We start from the raw sequence: 21,623 nt of genomic DNA on the forward strand, positions 1-21,623 counted from the left end.
TGGAGACCAACAAGGTTTTCAGAGTATAAGCTTTTGAGAGCCAGTGTTCCCTTTGCCAGATACCTGGTATCTAACAAAGGAAGCACTGATTCTTGAAAGCTTATATCTTGCTGGTCTCCAAGGTGCTTCTGGACTCAAACCTAGCTGTTTTCTCATCTTAGGCTTTGATAGGCTGTGACAGTTTCCCACTTATTTTCTTGTTACGCCTGATCAATCCAATAAACTTTCACCAGACCCTCAATGAATGGTGCATGCAATCCCACTGGAAGAAGGCAAGCAAGAAACACATCCTTAAACTTGGTTTTAATCATGAGACTTGTGAGCACATGAGGATGCCCTATATATAGACATGGGAGAGCCCAGGGGGAAAACATGGAAATTTGGGGGTAACTGAAGAAAAATTCCTATGAAATATTTTCTCTTTTAGAATGTGTAAAAAGCTTCTTAAAGATTTTTAACCTTCAAAATATATAGCATGAATAAGTCAGAGAACTTTCTTAATTTCTCCAATGGAAAAAGTCAGAAATTTTTGGAATTAAAAAACCTCTTATACTATAGACATATACAATCTTTTCAAGGTTTTTTGGTTTAAATGTAAATTTGGCAAGTTAATATTAGGAATGGGCATGAATCAGCTCACAAGCTAAATTTGTGATGAAAATTACCTGGTTCGTAGTTTGTGAGCCTCCCACAACTCTCCATGAGGTTCAGGCCGTTCATTCATGTTGGTCGCATCCACAGCTGACACACTAGTGCAGATCAATTACGATTGTCAAAGGAATGGGGGGTGGGGAATGGACTTTTGCAGCCCAGGGAACACCAACAGTGGCCCCTCCAAAGGGGCTTCTGGCTTGTGGGGGATTCCATTCTATAGGCTCCTGGATCTGTGGCTGTGAGTTATTTCCAAGAGAGCACTTTCCTGGGGGGCACCTACTTTGGGAAGCTGCTACTACACCCCTCAAAGCCAATCCTCACCAAACCTGGAGGGCAGGTAGAGGGGCATCCTGTGGAAGTCCATTGCAAGTTTAATGCCTCTAGCTTGCGGATGGACCCATTCAACACACTCCTGAACCCGATTTCCTCAGTGATCACTTTCCTGGGGGCACCTGCTTGTGGGGGGGGGGGCTGTACTTTGGCCACTCTAAATCCAATCCTTACCAAACATGAAGGCAGGTGTAAGAGTCAGCTGGAGACTCACTGTGAGTTATGATGTCTCTAGTCGCAGAGGGGGCATTCCACATCACAAACCTCAAGAACTGGTTCAGTAAATGGGAAGGTCTGTGGTTCATGTGGCCCCATGAACCAAAATGAACCTCAGTTTTCCTGATTCATGTCCATCCCTAGTTAATATGCTATGGGTTTCATAATAATACATAAAGAGTTTAATGTTTACAATATTACAAAGTTTTTAGCATAATATCAAAAAAATGCCTCCAGTCCAGTAGGTAGCATTGTGGCTATAACAGATATTTAGGCAAAATAATACACTTTTTCTTATCTACAGAAATTGTTTTCTACCTTCAACTTTTAATTCTTCCTATTTCTCATAAGGCAAAAATTGAAGATACATATGCTATGGTAGCATAAGGTGCAGCAGTTTGCATTTTTTCCTCATATACCTATTTGCAACTTTTTAAATAGAAAAAGATACTTACACCTGTAAATTCCATAAATATGCCAAATGGTACAATTTTATATCCTCATTAAGTTATAAATAATGAATTCCATGCAACTCTTCATGATTCTAGGCAGGCTCTCTATTACCCAATATGCATTAACTCAAAGAGACAAGGACCGACTCTGGTACCTTCTTTACACATTGCATATAATTCTGCCATTAAATCACAACTTCTACATGAGGGACTCCACTGACTGGTATATTCTACCTGTTTTTTCTGCAGAAGAATTGGATATGAGGTATCTGCTACCAAATGGCCATTAGGAAGTCCCTTCAGCTTCCTGTCCAGTAGACCCAAGAACTGCAAGAATTTTAAAATACAAGTGCATATGCAAGAATAACTAGGATGCATAATTCAAGCATGCCAAGAATCTCAAAGCTGATATTTCTCTGAAATAAATTCCTACCTTTTCTTATAAAATCAGTAGCATCAAAACATTTTTTCAAAGTTTAAAATGATCAGAAGGTCTTCTATGGACTGCCAGACAGTTGACTTGACCAGGAAAAAAAAATACATGGCCTGTTAATTGCTCATGATTTTGTTGTATTCCAGTAATATAATCCGGGTGAATCAGCATTATGTTTGAAATAGCTAAAAATCCCGCAGCTACAGCTAGACAAATAAAGCTGGAAACTTTCAAAATTCAGACCTACCAATATCCAAGGTCCACTGAAGGATAAGCACTTCTATAAGATTTCTTTGCAAATATAACCCAAACAAAAAGCACAACAATTCTGTAGTGTACCAAGTGTATATTTCAATTTACTGTATGCAATCTAACAACAAATTTGGTCATAATTTACCAGATATACATAAATGATTTAAGTAGCAAAAGGAGATTCAGTTTCAAGAGAAAAAGTAAAATACATTAAGAATGTAAAGCCAGGTCCAGTTTAAGCATCAGAGCAGTATATTCTAATAAAGCAGATTTAGGTGAATTTCAGATTTTTATATATATCTGTATAGATATATATAGATATAGATAGGCAGGTCTACCAATCAAACTATTTTAAGGGGGGGAATGGGGTGGAAGAACCTTTATACTATAACTTACATATTCACAGAGCAGAACATTTACTTAACGTTTAAAATACTTCCCATTCATATTATCTTTCCCCACTATTTTCTACTTTGGACCCCACCAGAATTACACATTACTCATTTCATTCTAGAACGAGAATAAGATGTATTCAGTTTTTTTTAAAAAGACCCAAGAACTACCCAGCTGTCACGTTTACAGTGATGTGGAATCTACCAATGAAGCATTTGGATAGAAAAGGTTACAATTTAATACCCATATAATTCAGTATCTCTGTTTCATCCTGCAGAAACAGTGTCTAACATTAAGCCATTGTTGTAATGAAATAAGGGATAATAAAGCTGTCTCTTTAAATATAATATAATATATATATATATATATAATATCAACTTTGATCAGATGAGCACCATTAAGATTCTATCTGTCAAAGCAATTAAGTTTACCACACAACTACCATAATTTAGTTACCAATATAAAATAGGAAAATATACTCATTTTAAAGTTAAAACTCAAATATGGTGCCCCCTCAAATTATTATACAGTACTGTCACACTGGCCTAGCTGTGTTATGATAAATGCTGTGCATATTTATTCATTGTGACATAGTATATTGAACGCAATGACTCAAGTTCAAGTAGTTCATTTGCATTCAGACTAGATGAAGTTGAGAATTCTAAGCATAAAAAGGTGCAATACCCTCCCTTCCCTCAGAAAAAAGGCCTGAAATCATTGGTACAATATAACAAGTTTAGAAAAGATTTATGGCTACAAAAATTCAAGTTTCAACATCTCATCCAAAAACAAGCAAAGAGCGTTGGGGATAAATAGGTCTATCAATTATACTAACAAATACCAAGATTATTTTGAAAAAGGTTCCAGCAAATAAAGCTGCCAAGTTAATGTTAATTTGTTTGGTATATAAAAGAACCCCCAAAGTAGGAGAGAAGCAACGGCTTATTTTGTGTTCACTTTAATGAAGAGCAATGGGGCACAAGAAAAAAAAGAGACAGCCTTGTCTATTTTTTTCCACATAACAGAACTAGGCAAAAGCAAACAACTGAGGTTGAACTATTTAAATCAAATTTTTAAAAGTCTGATGACATTTACTTTTCTATGACACTCTTCCTCAGAATCTAGGACTCTAAGCTTTGTGATGGACTGAGGTATACAGTAGTGAATAAAAAGGATAACCCAATAGGAATAGTGCTAACATAACATAAATTAATAACATGGGTAGCCATGCCAGAAAGTGTCTAATATAAAATATTTAAGTGGCAAGGAGAAAATTACTTTCATTCCAATCACAACCCTCCTTGTAATCTAAGTCATTATTGTGTATTTGGTGCAAAAGTAGTAGCTTTTTGCAAACTCACAATATCAAAACCAAGGAAATTAGTAAATTAAATATCATTGATTAAATTCTCCAGGAGCTGGAAGAGAAACCACTTCCTGACCAACAGCCAGGTAACATAGATCAGTTTCATCAAGATGCTGATATTTTGAGGGGGAGGCAAGGGATGTGTGGCAAAGCCCACTTTCAGGAAACAGAAGTCACTAGTCCAAATCAGCCACATTTGTTCGTGAACTATGATTGGATCTGAGGGAGCCATCTCTGTATTTCTAAACAAGATTGCAATTTGCTTCATTCATGTTAAAGGACACATGAATGTGTAACACAAGCACAGTTTTTACTATGCTTTAATAGGAACCAAATAGCTATATCCTATAAATAATAAAAATACATTTTTTCTTTTGATAATTGACTGTAGATGTGAGGACTCTATAATCCAACCCAATGGCTGTATGCTATACAGTCCTGTGCAAATATCTTTAAAAAATTAATAATCCTTTTTTGCTATAAGGCTTTGACCCTACAATTTTCACAGCAATGTAACTTCCATCCAGCCTGTACCATGTTTCCAAGCCTTCAGTCAAGAAATCTACATGGTCAATCCATATGATGTCCAAATAAAGCATTCAGAAGGCCATTATGCCCTATCAGTCTTCTAAAGGCACACAGATTTCCCCAGATTCATCCCATCGGGTCTGGTCATTTTGTTCTTCCACATCATCGGGCAGTTCTTCATCAGCCTCTCCTACTTCATTTTCCTCAAACTCTTCATCTCTTGGAAAATCTGTGTCCTGAACCTGGTCTACTCCCTCTTGCCCTCCTGATTGAGATTTATCTGCACAGTCAACACAAACACCGTAACGTCGAGATCCATGTCTTATTCCAACACTGGCTGCTAGCATGAATATCTTCTTGCATACCATACATTTGTACTTTTTATCCTTTTTGTGAACCTAAAAAAGAAGGAACAATAAAGTCAGCAGATTTTTTTCCAGCTCTATTGCTTAGTAAGTTTGCTTGACTACTGCTAGCAATCCTGAGTACTCTTTCAATAGTCCCAGTTCTAAACTGTTTATCTTGGAACTTTGTTTCCTTGTTTTACCAAGTAATGAAAACATGCAAGTGGTTGGCTTTGTTAGATGAAGCTCCTGGTCTCAGCAAGAAAAGCTTTTGCAGCACTTATACAGGCCTAGTTTCTTAAATATGCTGACTTGTACAGCTGTCATAGACCTTGTTTTATAACAGTAAAAAAAAAATTAAAAAATGAAGTGTCACTGAAGAAATACAAATTTTTAAGGGATAAATGCTAACAAGATAGCTGCGAGGCTGATATTAATTAGTTAACCACGGCTCATAATAATAGGAGTACAAGGAAGTAGAAAGAATAATGGAATATTGATGAAAATTTCTATTAGAGGTGCTGAAACATCAAGCATGAAAAGTATCTCTTCCTGGGTACTGAAAGCACAGACATACAGGCACCCTTCCTAAAGCTACCAGAAATGCTTCTAACCTCTATGTTTCTAATTCTAGTAGCTGGAGAACCTGAAACATGTTCTGTATCACAATAATGTATTCACGGGATAAAGACACTACACTGGAAGCTGAATCAGCATTGATAAGACATTCAATGAATGCATTACACCACATTTCTCACCATGAAACTTTTGAGAAACAAGAACTTGACAAGTATTGTGCCCATCAACATAGATCAGTGGGTAAAGATAACACATATCTACAGTCTATTTCAAATATTACCAGTGGTAAACATGTGCAACTGAATGAACACTCTGTGAGAAGTTCCAGTTTATCATTATATTTATTTATTTATTCAATGTATTCCCCCACCCTTCCTGCCAAGGCAGGCTTAGGGCAGCATTACATCCCAGCCATTTTGATTGTACATTTGATGTAAACGGTTCAGAGAGCTTATACCCTCAGCAAGTTAGGTTTGCTATCTGACCAAGGGAGTATTCCTATGGAAACAGCAACATTCCAGGTAGGTTTACAGCAATATATTACCTCTGAAGTAAAAATTCTTTATAGCTCAACAGTGAAGTAACGACAAAGAAACAAATATGTGATTATGGTAAATTTTCTGAATGCTGTTGATTTGTTTGCTTATAGAATGTTTTTATTGTATTTTATTGTGTTATCATATGTTGTACTCTGCCCTGAGCCTTACGAGCGGAATAGAAATGCACTAATAAATAAATAAATAAGTAAATCAATCAATCAATCAATCAATCAACTATTCTATTTCTGGAACACTGGTGATTAGGGATGTGCAATATTATCTTAACCGGTATTTTCCAGTTTGGGCCTACTGGACCTGAAAAAATTTCAGGATTTCCAAAAAAATCTCAGCTCCCAATACCAGTAGACCCAAGAAGAAAAATACCAGGGTTTTTTTTAAACCAGCACAAAGCTGATCCAGTGGGGAAATAATCTGTTCTTCGTGTGCACAGCTAATCATCTCTGGGCTCGCTTCTCTTGTATTCTAGTCTAATCTGGGTTTTAAGAGAAGCGAGCCCCATGAAGCACATTATTCCTGAGCTGGCAGGAATAGTCTGCTGTTCACCAGCACAGCTGATCCTGTCTTCTGTAGTCCCTTTAAACTTTAAAGTGACTGCAGTAGACGCTCAACAAGCAGCTGAGACATGGGAGCAATCTGCTCCCATCTCTTCTGTTTTCAAATCTGCCTGGTAATCCCCAAATATACCTGTGATTTTTTTTTTTTTTGGGGGGGGGGTCTTGAGAAAATCCATATATATTTGGGATGTGAAAATCTCCCTGAAAATACTGGAAAGGCATTTTTCCAGTAGATTTTCAGCTTGGGTGGTTCCAAATGCACACCCCCACAGCTGATATTTTAGCTCCACTAAAGCCAACTCAATTATTCCAAAGGTTAGAAGGAGCAAACATTCATCTACCTTTGGCCTGTCAAACTATCAATCAAGACTACTTGCGTGCCATTGGTTGAGTCCACTCCTCTCTCCAGCCTAAGTGACAGTTGCTAGCTAGCCAAGCTGATTCTGTCAGTAACCAACACTGGCTCTGGCAGTTGCTGTCCCTCCCTACTCTCCCACTGGCTGAGCCGCCTGTCACACTGCTTTGCAGGAGAGAAAGAAACCCTTCCCTTGATTGGCTGAGGAAGGGAGGAGGGAAATTGCCAGAGAAAGCCTTCCTTTGATTGCCTGAGAGCTCCTCTGGAAGGGGAACCAAGCCAGAGATTTGGGGAGGAATTGTGTCTCCTGGCAGCAGACCACATACAGAGAAGAAGGGAGGGAAAGCAAGAGAGGGTGAGAGAAAGAGAGATTGAACTCTTGTGCTTAAGACCAACAACATCATCAGAGAGAGACTGTTGGTCTGAAAGGCACCACTAAAGGTCATTGAGGAAGAACTTATTGGGGCCAATCCTGTCTAGGATTGCCAGTTTCAGGTTGGTGGGAAATCCCTGGATATTCTGTCATAGAGTTTGAGAAGGGCATAAAAGTTCGGGCTTCAGAGCAGGGTCTGCCAGACCCTTGCTGTGGAAGCTGAATGGATGATTTCGGACCAGTCACAGACTTTCAGCCTAACTTACCTCACAAGGTTCCTGAGCAGTTCACAGGGGGAAGAGGAGAATGATGTAAGCTGCTTCCCCCCCCCTCACTGTGGAGAAAGACTGTTCTTTTTCTATGTAGAGACTGAAGGAAGGGGGGAGGCAATGGAAAGCTGAACTCAGAGGGCAAATAAAGAGGAGATTGGGTTGCTAACTTCAAGTTAGGAAATTCCTGGAGATTTAAGGGGTGGAGCCTGAAGAGGGTGAAGTTTGAGGAGGGGTGGGACCTCAGACAAGTACAATGCCATAGACTTCACCCTCCAAACCAGTCATTCCCTCCTGGGGAACCATTGTTGCCAATCTCCAGGTGAGGGGTAGAGAACATTCAGAATTACAACTGCTCTCCAGATGGCAGAGATCAGCTCCCCAGGGGGGTGGGAGGAGAGAGAATGAATGCCTTCATTTGGGTGGGTAAACAGCAAGGAGGGCATTTGCCCAGAGTTTCTTTCTAGAGCTCATTGTATTTTTATTCACAATGGGCCTTATTCCTAGTCAAAACATAAATACATGTGCTGTATAAATCTGACACAAATTGCAGGCTCAATGTACACTTGCAATTAATGTAGAGCAGAGAGAGGACACAATGAAGTACCAGTTGCAGAACAAAAGAGGCAAGAACATCAAAGTTCCACCAAAATATATTTTAGGGCACAGTGCATTTTAATCTGAAAAGGACAGAGCCAAAAAAAACCCCTCTAATACCAACTAACTTTCAAGCAATTACTTTGGTATGTGTGGACCTGTGTTAGATTTTAGCATGCCTGAGGTTTTGGCCTGTGTTTTAAGTAGCTAAAGGCCATCAGTTCTTACACTTCCAAATTCTTGTTTCTAAGCAACTCCTATCTTTTTCTATCAAGAGTCTCCAATAGGTAGTTTGGAAGCTACTGGCTTCTGCACAGTAACATTTGTAGCCCTTAGAAAAGATTGCAAAAAGATGTGCTTGGGGATGGGGGGAAAAGTTTTACAAAGCACTTTGCTCTGTGCTGCTTAGAAGATAGCTTCACTTCTGGCACATTTTCTCTGCCCTATTTCCAGGACAGAAAAAAACATGGTAAGATGCCAGGGAGAGGAGAGCAGTCTGGGATATTTTTCTTTACTCAGTAGCTCTCACTAGTGAAAATGTTGGTGATTCCCAAACTAAAGCAGCCTTTTAGCAGTAACACAATATTTATACCATCTTAATGAAAACTCACTATCACAACCAGTACTCTTTTTTAATATGTGGGGGAAGGCATCTTTGACATAGATGATTCCCACTTGTCCATCAAGGAATCAGGACTAAAATTCTTCTAGACTTCCTGTCTCCTGGTCAGAGTCACCTATTTCCTCAGTTCATTTCCTGCAGGCTTTTAGTAGGAAGTGCTCAACAAGGCTCCTACAACTCAGAAAGAGATTCTAAATATCTCTGTTCCTTCTTATTTCTTCCTTCTGTATGTTCTTTCTTCCTATTTTGCCTACTTTTCTCCCTCCTAAGAGTGGTGCAGCTGTGACAATGGAGAAGAAGCTGGATTTATATCCTACCAAAGGAGTCTCAGAATGGCATTACAATCTCCTTTCCCTTCCCCCTCTCCACAGCAGACACCCTGTGAGACAGGTGAAGCTGAGAGAGCTCTAACAGAAACTGCTCGAGAGAAAGAATTATGTGAGAACTTGTAACTGACTCAAGGTCACATCAGCAGGTGCATGTGAAGGAGTGGGGGATCAAACCCAGTTATCCCAGATAAGAGTCCACATATTTAATTACACCAAACTGGAGGTTTTAAGAGAATTTCAACAAAGCCTCAGATGACTTCATCTCCAAGGAAGATGGGGACCCTTATCTCTTTCCCAAAACTGGAGGAAGGGACTATTCCCTTCGGGCAGTCAAGCAGGCACAGTCTTGCAGATAAGTTACCAACAGCAGATCAGCAGGGGTGGTGAGAAGAACATGCCACACAATTAGACTATCCCTTGGAGCTGGCAATAGCAAGCAATGTTGGAGGAGTCTAGGTCTCTGTAAGAGCAGCCTGCAGGAGCCAGAAAATATACTGTTCAAGATCCTCTTCCAGATCATGTTCCCCACCTTCTCTCATATCATTTAGATGAGGAAGCAGTAAAGATTCCTCAAACAGGGGTCTGATTATTGCCTGTTTGGACACAGTTCCTTGGGCAAGGTTTCATTCCTGCCTGCCCAGCGGTTCCTAAGACTCTCAGTTACAGATTCTTCAAAAGGTAGCTGTCCCTTTAGAATTCAACTACCTGCTACAACAGGATCCTGTCTGGGGGATTTAGTTGCCTGTCCAAGGGCAATGAATACATAAAGCTCAGAATAATCCAGGTGTTTACAGATGCAAGCCTGAAAGGGTGGAGAGCACTCTGTCAGGGGAGACATGCACAAGAGAACCGTGCAAAGTGGAAGGTGAACATCAAACAGGTTTTTCTCCAGATTCCAGAAATAGAGCAAACAGAAGTCCTGATATCCCTTTGGCCACAGCCCCCAATTGGTCATGCGTATGTAGGTTTCAGCAATAGTGGAGTTTTTTAATAGAAGATGCTAGGACATGCTTCAATATTGGCTATCGTGGCACCCAGACTTAGCAAGGCTACACCTTGGCTGCACTGAAATTGAAATGGAAAAAACTACTGGGACTAGGCTATTTTGCAACAGTCACAAACACTATGCTTTCCTCTAGAAAAAATTCTGCTTCTAGAATGTATTAACTAACACCTCCTCTGGGAAGGCATGTGCTAAGTGGTGCAAGCAATACCATCCAGATGCATTCAGCCCAACGTTACACCAAATTCTAGAATTCTTGCATGATGATGTTGACCAAAAACTGAGGGCTGACCAAAAATTGAATGCTGCACAACAGATGGAGCCTTGGTGAGAGCTGTTCCACAGGTAGATGGATATCTGATCACCAGACACCCTTATATAATCTAGTTTCTTAAAGCAGTTGCCCAGGTCAACCATCCAGTCACTTACAGATTCCCTTTCTGTAGGCTACACATAGTTGTATCAGCTCTTATACAACCACCTTTCTGTAAGGAATTCCAATAGTTCAGAATGTAGGTTCTGTTTGACTGATTCAGCCAGAAGCGTCTTAGAATTTAGGTACTCTATCAGGAAAGAGCAAAGTGCTGCTAAGAATGGATCCCACATTTAGAGCTAAGATAGGGTAGTACTGCATATATTTCAATTCTTCACCACCACCACCCCAATTTTTAAAAAATTTTTTAAAAATTTCTTCAATTTACATCTCTAGAGATATTTACAGGCGTGTGCATGTTAAGACACACAGATAATTCTGAAGTGGTTCTGAAGTTCAACCATTGAGGCTACCTGCAGATATTCTGGGATGAAAGCTAATACAATCTAAGAAAAAAAAAATCAAAGTTGTGACAATCCACAAAGTAATTTAACAATGGTTCAAAACTATTATTGATTCACTATCCATACCAAACTCTTTTCTACTGATCAGTGTAGTAATTGTAGGATGTTACATACCAAGGAATGTCTCTTCACATGCTCTCTACGAGTAAACAGCTTTCCACAAATATCACAGCTGAAAGATCTCACTCCTGTATGAATGAGCAAGTGTCTCTTTAGTGTTCTTCTGTATTTGGCTACGTAGTTACAGTGTGGACACTTCAGTTTGTTCATGATTAAGGATGAGTCACCTAAAATCAAAACACAACTAGTTTAGCATGAAGACAAATGAAATCCACATAATTTATTAAATATTTTGCTATTAATAAATATTGCACTCACTTATTATTATCGCTTTTGTAATTAAGAGCATGCATTTTTAATAAGCAAACAAATCTCAATTTGGTTCTCTGCTTTGTCGGAGCATGAGATTGTTTATAAAAATCTTAAACATGTAAAAATAAGCTCACTTGCTCAACTGCTCTATGAAGATTAATTCAGCTTGCAAAAGCTATGCAGGTTAGTTTTTATATTTGACTGGATGGATGCTATTAATGAGAAGAACCATGAAGTTTCTAGGATGGAACGATGTTTTAGGCATTGATTGCATTTAGGTCTAAGTATTTCTTAGTATGCTGATATTCATCATCAAATACATAACAGTATTTGATATTTTAATATCAGTTTTTAAAACCTCATCTTCAAAGCCTTATCAAAATGTCTGAAGAGATCACGTCAAAACAGTTAATGGATTCACGTGATGCTTCTGATCATGGGCTATCCATTAATGATATATATATAATTTTTTATGAATTTACACACACACATAAAAATATCTTTTAAAAGTATATTCACAGAAATTATGTGCCACATTAACACAGTTGTGCTCTGTGTTAATGTGGCACATAAATGCTTTCTGGTTCATTCTGGACTTTATGTTAGTGAGATGGAGTAAAAAATTTTCTAGTGCTACTGTGTGGAAAAATTTTTACTTCACATATGCAAACATAGTCTAACTATAGTTGTCAGAACTGTTGTGCTGGGGGGGGGGATCACTTTATTTGGGCCAAATTTGAAATATGAAACAGACAAACCACAGTCCTTGTAGGTGGACCAAGCTTGAACATGGTGCACAGACTTCTTTTGTTAACATTATTTAATTTTAAATTTCTGGAAACCTCTGCTTTAGACACCAAGTATAGAGAACAAGGGACTTGGAATAGATGTATACCATGTATACCATATAAAACCAGCATCACAGGCTATTTACATCCGCACATAAAGAATGCTTTGGGTTTCAGCAACATACAACACATTGTGTTTGTTCATGATTAAATTCAGCTGATCTGAACCAGGCAAAAACTTTAAAAGTTTCCACATGTAGCAAACATGCCCCAAAACACTGACAGGAATCCTTGTATGACCACTATACAGGGATTAATTGCTGCTATGGTATGTCATTTATAGTTATCAACAGAGACACAACTAGCACTTTAAGAATAACTTTGCTGCAAAATCTACGTTTGTGACATTCATGGAAGAGGTTGAATCCTATTATTCTGTTCCTTGGATATATACTTCTGTTGCAAACAGTGTTTTAACACAATTAGAGGAACATGCTTGTGCCAACAAAAAGAACTTGAAAAATCAAACCCAGCATATCAGCGGCTAGCATCAATATTTTTACTACTGTCTTCAGTGTCCCCCCTAAGCTGCATATTGAGTGGCTTCTCAATAACACAGGAAGCCCTGCTCAGCAGCAATCTGGATCCATATTGCATTGCCCATTTTAAAATTACAGAAGTTATAAGCTCAGGATGTGAACTGCTTCACTCAGTAGGGGAAAAAAATTGAAGGAACATAGACTGTCTTTCTTATTCTCAACTCTACAATATACTATCCAACCAAATACATCCTGGAAATACAACACTATTACTTGGTAAATCACATGACACATCCTTCTGTATATTTTCAACTGGATGCTTGTGTTTATTGAGACACAATTACTTCAGCAAAGTATGTGAATCCGTGCTCTAAATCAAGGTCAACTTCCATTTTAAATGTGTCCAAAAGCCCACACAGTGCAATGTAGTGAAAACTACAAATAACTAATAGATCAATAGCTGTTATGCAGCTTTAAGAATACCGCAAAATTTAAAGCACATCTAACCAGATCACATCTTTGTTACTTTAAATAAACTATGTAAACTGTACTTTATCAGGATGCTTAAACAAGAAATTTGCTCTTGTGTAGCAATTAAAACAATTTCTTAGACCAACTGTCAGCAACTGATTTTTAAGACGACTGCAGATTTATACCCCACCCTTCTCTCTGAGTCAGAGCGGCTTACAATCTCCTTTATCATCTTCCCTCACAACAGATACCCTGTGAGGTAGGTGGAGATAAGAGAGCTCTCACAGAAGCTGCCCTTTCGAGAGCAATGGCTGACCCAAGGCCATTTCAGCAGCTGCAAATGGAGGAGTGGGATATCAAACCTGATTCTCCCAGATAAGAGTATGAACACTTAACCACTACACCATACTGGCTCTCTTAAGAAGTCTAACAGTCATTATCTTTGCACACAGAAGTCACAATAGACATCTTATGAAAAGAGGCAAACATGAATATTTATGAAAGTTACTTGCCATTTTCCCAGGTTTCCTTTGGCCAAGATTCAGGTAACAATCCATATTTGAAATCATTTGAAGTACCTGGCAACAATCCAAACTTGAAATCATTTGAGATAGCAGGAAACATTCCAAACTTGAAATCATTAGAAGTACCTGTCAGAAGAGGTTATGGAAAAGTAATGTAGAAAAAGTTATCTACTTAAGCCAAACAAATAACCTATTTCCATGTGAGAGAGACATGATTATGAGTTAAGCCATAACTTCAGGCTAAAGGTACTCTACCCACTATCACTGCTGGCTAACACACACATCCATTAGCAATCCATGCATGCAACAGAAAATCAGAAAATCAGTGACCAGGATCTGATATCTGCTGACATGATCCTTAGAAAGGTGAACACAGCTACTCTAACAATTCTCTACCCAGGTGAAATAGGACCCAAATAGTCACACCAATGAAAAACCTATTCTAGAAGAATGGCAGATGAATCTAGACATAGTGAGGAAGCAGGTATGCACTGGGTACTTTGGCAAGAATAACAAGGAGCCTGGCAATCAAATTACAGTACCTGAACTCAGCAGTCTTAACAATTCTCTTAAGACCCAACTACTCTAACTATATCCCAGATAGAAAAGAGTAAGAGTCCAGTAGCACCTTAAAGACTAACGATTTTGTGGTAGGGTATGAGCTTTCATGAGTCACTCCTCACTTCTTCAGATAACTGAAGCTTATAGCTACCACAAATTTTGTTAGTCTTTAAGGTGCTACTGGATTCTTACTCTTTTCTGTTGCTAAAGACAGACTAACATTGCTACCCATCTTGAGCTATATCCCAGATCTCATCAATGTTATATATTTTCACTGTCATCATCAGTTAATGTCCCATCTACCAATGATCCCAGGAAACAGGTTAGTTCAACTGAAACCGTGTAGGAGCAGCAGGCACAGTTGAGGCATACAAGTCAACTTGTTTATTGCTGTCCTAGCAAACCTGCTATTAGTACTCTCAAAAAGCAGTACTTTTGAAAGCTTCAGCTGATGCAATATTCTACAAATCTACATATGCAAATACACTGCCTAGTGTGGGTAAAATCATGAACTGAGTTTCTGCCTTTGTTCATGTACCTGAGTTTCTTTCCCATTTTTCTCTGACACCCAAAGCCAGGCCAAGCAATATTTTCTACGCAAGGCTTGGCTTATTTCCTTCTCCCTCCTGCCATGATGGCACTAAACCAACAGTGACTAAGCATATGGATTCCAAAAAGGATTACCCATTGACTAGGAGAACTGATGAAGGCATGACAATCAACAGCAGGCAGAACTGCAAACTGTGACCCACAACTCATTTTAATGGCAGGGACAAATGAAAGAAGCCAATGTAAAATACTCTGCACTTATAGAACAGGCACTATATAAATTCCCATTAATAAGCAGTTCAGTCTAATATTCACTACCATCCTTAATGAGACATTCAGGATAGAGTTTTCAAAAGTGTTACTTAATACAGGATATTATGATCACTACCAGAGGATTTATTTTTAATCTTTTGATCTTATGTGCACACTATGAATCACCCATTTATCAACACACACATCAAACTATTAAGATTAGTTATGTGTGCTGGTCTAATGCACTGGGATACAACTGGTATCACTGACAGCTGTACACTGATCTGTTTTTCTATGCATAAATATATGCAAGAATATTTATAAAACAGAGGGTGCTTACTCATAGGTGTTCATCCCATTTACTCCCCTCCCCAAATTTAATTACCAATGGCAAATAAATCCTTTTACCGTGTACACAGCTAGACTACACTGTTAACTCAAATACAGTGTACATTTTAATAGTACAGCAAAATACACATTTCTACATCATTTTACATACTGTCCTGTCCTTACTTAAAACTGCTGCAGCAAAAAGTGTATATATAGGAGTATACAGGATTTGGTGGCTTCTTTTCCCCGCTGATGAGAATTGACCACCTTGTTAATGGGTTACAGAGGAATGAGTGGATGCCAGCCATTACTGAACCTTCCTTCTTCCACATCTGAGACAGGCAGGGAGTCAGGGAAAGAGAGAAGGCAATAATACAGAACTGGGTTTGGTACTGTAATTTCCTTAGTAATTCTGGTTGATTATTCTAATAGAGTAATTTTTGGGTTATTATGGTTGACTATCCTACTATAGTTAGTCAACCAGAATAACCAAGGAAATTACAATACCAAACACAAGACTGAAACAACATTAGATGTAGGTCATCTGTTAATTCAAGAACACCTAAAGCTTACTCAATGCCTACCCAACGAATGTTAGACTAGAAACTAGCAATGCAAGACTAGTTCTCTTGGCTTCCTTTAAATTAACTGAGGTTACACCATCCCTCAACAAGGTTAGTTATCATCTAGAGTACTAATTTCTTCTCAGTGACCAGGACCAGCCACAAAGGTTGCAGGTCAAAAATAGTAGTCATTACATGACATACACATAACTTCAGGGTTTCTCTCAGCTGTAGTTCTACTAGCCTCAGCACTACTTTGTATCAGTATAATTCTTAGTTCTTCTACACTTTCCCCCTCATGAGGCAAATTTAATTCTTTGCACTTTTGAATCAGCCTCCTTCATTCCTAGAAACTCTTGCCATGTTTATCTCTTAATTGTATTTTCTTTTACAATTTTTACTAAACTTCACAAGATTATGTTCTTTCTTTTATAACAATTCTTTTCCCCTCACGTAATTCAAACATACATTAAATTTCATCAAATATCTGTCCCCTCAAAACACCTCTCTCAGCTTTCTTTCCTCCCAGGACATTCTATTCCTTTTGGGACAAGTCCTTCACTTCAGAATGTTTTATTCCACTTATAATAATTTTCCTTTCCTCAGAATGTTGTATCCCAATGCTAAGCCAACACATCACAAGTATGTAATGCTGCCACCAGGAATTTAATTCCAAAAACTTTATTTAATGTTCCCCACTTAATTGAGCACAAGATTTAAGGCTTCTTTGTTGGACTACGTGGCCCTGAGGATGAGACTCTTATGGTTTCAAGAGGTTTATAGTTTAATGCTCCAGTGAATAATAATTACTTCTGATTGAAACGTCGCTCTTTTGCAAACACTCCCCACTCTCAAATCCTTCTTTTTCTTCCTAACTCAACTTTCTGACAGCTTCTGTCTCCTACACTCCTATAATACTCTGACCGTATTAGGTTTTGCTCTCTATCTAGCCCCTAATATGTCCTCTAAAGTACTCTACTTTTCTTCTCTAGAATCTTTCACAGCATTTGTGTGGGATTCTAATCAGAAAACTGCTTCACGACTGAGTATTAACTGCTGTTACTCTGCTGAGAAATAACTGGCAACTGACTTCTCTCTCTATGCATACTCCTTAGCTCTGCCCACATTCAGTCATTTATCAATCAGCTCACTCACTCCCCTCTTTAATCCCTTTCTCTACTGCAACTTACTAACAATTAAAGGAACAGACATATATAAATTCAAATCATTACAAACCTACTGAAGGTTCTGAGCTACAGATCATAAAGGATCAAGATATAATAAATTTTAACCACTAAAAGTAGTTCAGGTGGATAGGACTGTGCAGATGCAGTGAGGGCCGCTAATTTATCCTTGCCATCTTACCATGTAGCTCACTGAACTATAGTAACATATAAGACTTTGTGACCATATGAGGATGCCTTTGACTCAATGGTACTGCAGAAGTCTATTTCATATTCCTGAAGCATATTTGTGCTTCAGCAGAGTAGTCAGGCCCAGTCCTTGCCTAAGGCTGTCCAAAACAGCAGGATCTATAAGCATTTAAGCTGACCACTTCCCTTCTCTTGCAACTCTATGCTAATTGGCAAACACTGGAACAGATTAACATCCCTCTGAAGGGACTCTGTTCCAAAAAGCCACCAGAGAGACATGCTTCCTCCTCTTCATTTGTGCTTCAGCAGCACCTTCAAGCCCTCTCAGATTAAAACATCCACTTCAGCTAGTCATTTCATATATCAGCCACCCTGGGTAGGATGAATAATATACACCTTTTTTGTTTAAAGGGCACCCATGTCCCAGCAGATAGAAAAATACAAATCAAGATATAGAAGGAAAAGCCAGATTCAAAGAGAGTACCTTGGACCACTTTCCAAATCTTGCACTCTACCAGTCATAAGAGACAAACTGAGTGGAGATTCCAACCCCCCCAATCCTTGGAAAAAGCAACAGGAAGATAGCATTGCCTCAATATCACATGGATGATTCATTCAATCAGGATACCTTCTGCCTCCAGGAGGAAACAGTGATCAAAACCACAACTTTCATCAGTCATCATGCCAAAGGAACAATAATCTGGGATAAAACTCAAATGGCAACTCTATTCTCATTGAAACTAAAATCCAAATCCACTGAGTAGCACCTTACCCTGGTTTTGGGCCAGTGTGGTGGTGGTGCAGCTCCACACCCTCTACTGCCCCGTCATCAGGCAGCATGGCTCTTGTTGCTAGTATCATGTGACCCATCATGGGACCCGGAGCCACATGATGCCAGCAGTGAGATCCTCCCATACCACTTGTAACAGATGCAACAGAGGAGAGGGAGAATTTAAGCTGTGCTATGCTGCTGCTGCGCTGGCCCTAAGCAATTCTCTAACCGTTTCTTCTGCTCACCACCACCAAAGAGAGCCAGTTCGGTGCATTGGTTAAGTGTGCGGACTCTTATTTGGGAGAACCAGGTTTGATTCCCCACTCCTCCACTTACAGCAGCTGGAATGGCCTTGAGTTAGCCATAGCTATCACAGGAGTTGTCCTTGAAAGGGCAGCTGCTGTGAGAGCCCTCTCAGCCCCACCCTCCTCACATGGTGTCTGTTGTGGTGGGGAGAAGATATAGGAGATTGTAAACTGCTCTGAGTCTCTGATTCAGAGAGAAGGGCAGGGTATAAATCTGCAGTCGTTGTCGCACTTAGCCCAGTGGGCAGTCGCCTTGTGGCTTTTCTGGCTCCTCCTGCTGCTGGGGTAAAGGAATGAGTGGAAGGAAGAAGGGTTGCAGAAGTTGCTTCAGGCTGGCGTGGTGGCAGCACATTTTAAGGAAAACTAAGTTAAAGGTACAATTGGGCTGGGGCCCTAGCAGCCAGAACTGGCCTGTGCACCCAATTCTTAGCAGCCTCCTCATGATTGCTGTTTGGTGTGGTGGCAGCGCCTGCCACTCAGCTCCACCAATCCTTGCTGAGCTGTAGTTGGAAGAGGGGGGGGAACACCCTGCTTCCTCTCTCCTCGAACTTTGCTGCCCCACCACCACTATTTTACTTCAGCTTCACAGCCTGCCCCCTAAGCATTTCCTTTCATTTCTTGGCAGCTTTGACCACACACATCTCATCATGTGCCTGAGCACCCCCTCCCCCAGCAGCTTGCCTTCCCCCTATCATAGTAGTTGTTCACAGGATGGATAAGAGCCCTGGACAGGCCAGTCTCGGTACCTGGGCCATAAATTTGACATCCCTCTTTTAGACTGAACACTAAGTCCTTTTGGAAGAGAGAATACATGAACCTCTAAAATCTTTGCAGAAGCCCCTGAGATGGCATGAAATTGGCCTCTGAATCCATAAATTACTTGAACTAATTTACAAAATGTTTCTTAAGCATTAAATGAATATTTTGCCTCATACTATAGAACTACAAATTAATAATCTCTATATCTTTGATCTATAAAATATTAAGTAGTATCTTCAGATAGTACTTTTTTAAAAAGATCAAACTTCTAAAATATAATTTTAAAAAGAAGTCGTTGATCTTTATTCCATAGCACCAGAACATGCTAGTTTTACTGTCAGTAACCTTTGTGTAGAAACTGAAATTCCCTAAAACAAAAATCTGGGACTTCAACACTGCCTGAGAGGACAGCACAGTTAGAAAGCTTGTTAGGCAGGGGCTATAGAACACTCTAAGAGAATGTGGTGACCAGGGGCGGCCAAACTTGTTTAATGTAAGAGCCACACAGAATAAAACATCAGATGTGTTCAAGAGCCACAAGACATGAACATCAGATGTTCGAGAGCAACAGAACACGAAGGCAGGCAGGAAAATCTATGGTGGAGGGAAGAACAGGGAAAAAAGCAACTTTAACTTTAAATGCATTTTCCAAGCTGCCAGCTGGGTTGGAGAAGTGTTTTAAAGAAAGAAAGAAATGATTTCTCCAAGCCAGTCAACAGGGTGGTGAGGGCTTCGACAGCCACACAATATGTGTGAAAGAGTCACATGTGGCTCTCAAGCTGCAGTTTGGCCACCCCTGGTGATGACTCAAGTTTGGGAACCAATAAACACACAACATAGGTTAGACCAAGGGTGTCAAATGTCCGGTCCATGGGCCAGGACTGGCTCACCACAGGGCTCTTTTCTCCCCACCCCCCTCCTGTCCTCACCCTTTGAAGCTCCAAGGCTATCGAAGTTCTCATCTCCTTCCTTGTCTTTGCAGGCTGAAGCAGGAAATAATTCTGGGCCTGCAAAACTGCAAAGAAAATGCAAAATGACTCTGCATTAAGATCTCTGTGCCCAGATAGACTACTCTGGGAGTAGTCATTCTGGGCACAGAGGCCTTAATGGAAAATCTATTCTGTGTTTTCCTTGCAGTTTTGTCTGTGCTGCAATGTATTTTAATGAAGTGGAGCTCAGTTTCACTTTTCAGTATTTATATGGCCAGTCAGAAGCTGTTTCTTGCTGGAGTTGTGTGACCTTGCAAATAAAGGGCTGATGGTCTGAGCCAGCATATCTCTGCTGAATGGACTTTAGAAATGGTGCCTAGTGAGTACTCTAACCTGGAAACCCACAGCTAAAGGGGGATATTACACTGAACCATTGCCAATCTGAGTAGACCTGGGGGCAGTGGGAGAAGCTTGCAATGCCCAGCCATTTCATGTTTCCCTAAACCCAGAGTATTTGATATTTCTGGTTTATATTTTTAGTTTCTGCTGTGATCCTTGTGCTTTTGCTTGGTGATTTATTTTTAAACCTGCAATGCCAAATCCCACTATTATCCCACCCTTTCCATTTTAAACAAAACACTGAAAGCGTTTTAAGCATGTCTGCATTTTAAGTGGGGAAAAAATCTTTTGTGTTTCTCTGTATCCTTTATATAAAGTTTCTATCTCCACTACCCGGCATTACATATTACGATGTGCATGACCTGTCCCTATAAAGTCCCATTTATGTCAGATCCGGCCCTCATAACAAATGAGTTCGACACCCTGGAATAAGACTCTCCATGAAGTAGCTGAAAATCAAAATGACACGTCACCTCCCCAGTCATATTCTTTTAGCTGCTGCTTCACAGATCTGGTTTAGAGCTGGGTGCATGTCTGCAGTTTCAAAACTATGAACAGTCAGAACTCCTAAACCACACTATAAATGTGTGCGATTAGCTCAGTCTATGGAGAAATGACAAGGAACGAACAGACTGCTGGGAAGACCTTCCTATATCGCAGGTTTTATCTCTTCTTCCTTCAATAAGACTGCTCAGAGTAATTTTAATCCATTAAAGGATCAATCATGATGGTGCCACTCCAAAGGGGAAAAAATTAAAAATAGGCATTTGGCACAATCTTCCAGGCTCTTTAAGCCTGGCAGCAGCACAAAAAGCTAACAGGAGAACCAAGCAACCAGAGAGAGGCTGGAGCCAAAGGAAAGCATAAAGGAAGGGATACTTACTCAGTCACAAAACTGTATCAGTAACACACTAGTATTAAGAGTGGATGGCATTAAGGAATTATTTTATTGTAGCAACATTAAACCAACAACACAACAGAAGTATAAAATAGCTCAGGTGAGTTCTACTGAAGCCAAAACTAAACTCTCAGCCTTGGTACATTAAATATTCCAAAGGTACTGACTGTAACAGTAGCCCAGACAAGTTTGG

The 21,623-nt window shown here is 39.6% G+C and overlaps 1 protein-coding gene across 1 annotated transcript in view; it reads right to left on the bottom strand.

Annotated features, from left to right (window-relative positions):
- Window positions 1-2,411: 2,411 nt before the first annotated feature.
- Window positions 2,412-21,623, bottom strand: part of ZBTB10 (zinc finger and BTB domain containing 10) — a 37,780-nt gene continuing 18,568 nt past the window's right edge. The window contains exons 3-5 of the mRNA XM_060243589.1: window positions 13,729-13,866; window positions 11,161-11,333; window positions 2,412-5,022 (exon numbers count right to left, since the gene is read on the bottom strand). Of these exons, the coding sequence (XP_060099572.1) occupies window positions 4,717-5,022; window positions 11,161-11,333; window positions 13,729-13,866 (617 nt within the window). The 3' untranslated portion in view covers window positions 2,412-4,716. The remainder of the gene's footprint in view (window positions 5,023-11,160; window positions 11,334-13,728; window positions 13,867-21,623) is intronic.

Source organism: Heteronotia binoei, chromosome 7 (genome assembly GCF_032191835.1).
Source record: "Heteronotia binoei isolate CCM8104 ecotype False Entrance Well chromosome 7, APGP_CSIRO_Hbin_v1, whole genome shotgun sequence".
Classification (NCBI taxonomy): domain Eukaryota; kingdom Metazoa; phylum Chordata; class Lepidosauria; order Squamata; family Gekkonidae; genus Heteronotia; species Heteronotia binoei.